The sequence below is a fragment of the Hetaerina americana genome, unplaced genomic scaffold, assembly GCF_022747635.1.
Source record: "Hetaerina americana unplaced genomic scaffold, ioHetAmer1.1.p SCAF_9, whole genome shotgun sequence".
NCBI lineage: Eukaryota > Metazoa > Arthropoda > Insecta > Odonata > Calopterygidae > Hetaerina > Hetaerina americana.
Genome location: NW_027287538.1, coordinates 5,057,058 through 5,059,063, shown reverse-complemented (window position 1 = coordinate 5,059,063; position 2,006 = coordinate 5,057,058). Strand labels below are relative to the sequence as shown.

Here is a 2,006-nt window from a genome sequence, read left to right as displayed (position 1 = left end):
GGGTGTTCGAGTCGTACACCGTGCAAAGTATGGACTCTTTACCAACTTTTATATTTTGCTTTATGATATTTGTATTCAAAAACATAATAATATTGCGTAAAGATATCGACGGTTAATGTATTGAAATTCGCTGAAATATAAAGTATTCGTTGTAATTACATATTCCTGATAAATATGTGCAATTAATATTTTTTTCTTATCTTCATTCCAATTTATACATATTCTGACATATTCGTGGAAATAAACCATTTTCACTAAAAAAATGTTGCTGAATGTATTATTTTATCACTAATTACTGATCGGCACAATGCCAGGAGACATTTTATCAATTTTTCATGCAACTGTACTGTCCAAAAGCAGGGCTTTGATTGGTTTAAAACGCACAAAACCTTTGTGGCAAGACATAATGTTATAATAATACTGTTCGAATTAATTTTAATAATAATGCACACATGTCAACGATTAAGAAAAGAATGTTTTCACCAAAATCATTTTAGTGACACGTTTTAATATCATTTCACTCAAGTACAGTTCTAGACTTGTTTGATATTTTTTAAATATTTATTCCTAACGTCGATCGGTGCACGCCCTGCTGCAGACTAGGTGACTTATTTCCCTTTCATTCAACGATGAAATCGTCAGTACGGAGAATAATTCCAAATGTTTACCTTGCATTAAAACATTGTACGCGATTACTTTATGCTGACAGGGAACGATGTCGATTAAAAGTAGCATAAGGTCCATACGGTGCGCCTACTAATATAGTTTTCAACATATATTTTATGAACGTTATATCACTGTATGCAATGTAGTTAGTTACAATCATCAAACCCTTTATGCTCTTAGAAAATTAATAATTTAAAAAGGCATTATTTTACAATGTACAACATCGATGTTTAATTGTTTTACTTGGAGGGCTTCAACATAATCATTACAAGAGATAACCCATCGTGTTTCCTTTCTTTGATGCATGCCAATTTCTCATTCCACCTGTCAATTCGGGTGATAAATGCGTTTCCTTTTATTTGGATTTCAAAATAAAATAATTTTATGCGACTAGAATGTATATTTTACCGTTAATTTGGTCTGTAAAATGTCTGGGATTTCAGTCTTATATGCGCCATGCATTCTCGTGGTAATGTCTAAATAGCAATATCTAGAAGCGCCACTGACTTGAGTCAACTTCGCTCCAAAAAGACAAAACAAAACGTGAAACCGAAACGGGTTCCCTTTGCCATTAAAATGGTAAAACAGGAAATATTTCTGGGAAATCCGTAACCGCAGTTTGATTTCTTCTCCTTCCACGAGATTTTCCCCGACACTCGTGGCATCCTAACCCACGTAGGTTCACGGGGGCCTCACCTGGGGCATCATCCGCGTCGTCGTCGTTCTCGGCGTTCCAGGCCTCCACGCCCTCCTCCTCCCAGCTGTCTCCGATGCCGAGGTCCCCGTCTGAGCCCCACTCCTCCCCCTCGTCCGCCCAGTCTATGTCGTCTTCCTCCCCCGCGGCCCTCTCTCCATCCTCCCCTCCTGCGGCGGCGGCGGCCCCCGTGCTCTCGCCCCCATCCGTCGTCGTCTCCGCCTCCCGCGGGAGGCACAGGTGCAGCGAGACCAGCACCACGAGAAGGGCCAAGCGCCGTTTGCCCGTCCAGGACATCTCCGGACGACGACTGCGGGACGGCTTCGACACCTCTTCCTTCACCCAAAGCTCACTTCCGCCCCTCTCACAGAAGATCCCGCGGGCGAGGAGTGCGTGAGGAGGGGGATGCGTGGATGGAAAGTATACTACGGGTTCCTTCTCCCGTTCACTTTTTCCCACTCTTAGTTTTGGGCGACACTCTTCCTAGAGTTGCCAGAATAGTTTAAATGGGTGTGTGTCTCAATCAATTTTCTTTGGGTTGAGAACTTATATTTGTTACTATCGGGAATTGTATACAATTGAAATACCTTCTGCCACTTAAATCTATTTTATTTTCACATCCCTCGCGGTTTTCGGTGCACTTATA

General features: G+C 41.7%; 1 protein-coding gene across 1 annotated transcript in view; it reads right to left on the bottom strand.

The window, feature by feature from the left end:
• LOC139699004 (nephrin-like) overlaps nt 1-1,657 on the bottom strand; it is an 874,868-nt gene extending 873,211 nt beyond the window's left edge. The window contains exon 1 of the mRNA XM_071597999.1: nt 1,363-1,657. Within this exon, the coding sequence (XP_071454100.1) occupies nt 1,363-1,657 (295 nt within the window). The remainder of the gene's footprint in view (nt 1-1,362) is intronic.
• Nucleotides 1,658-2,006: the final 349 nt, after the last annotated feature.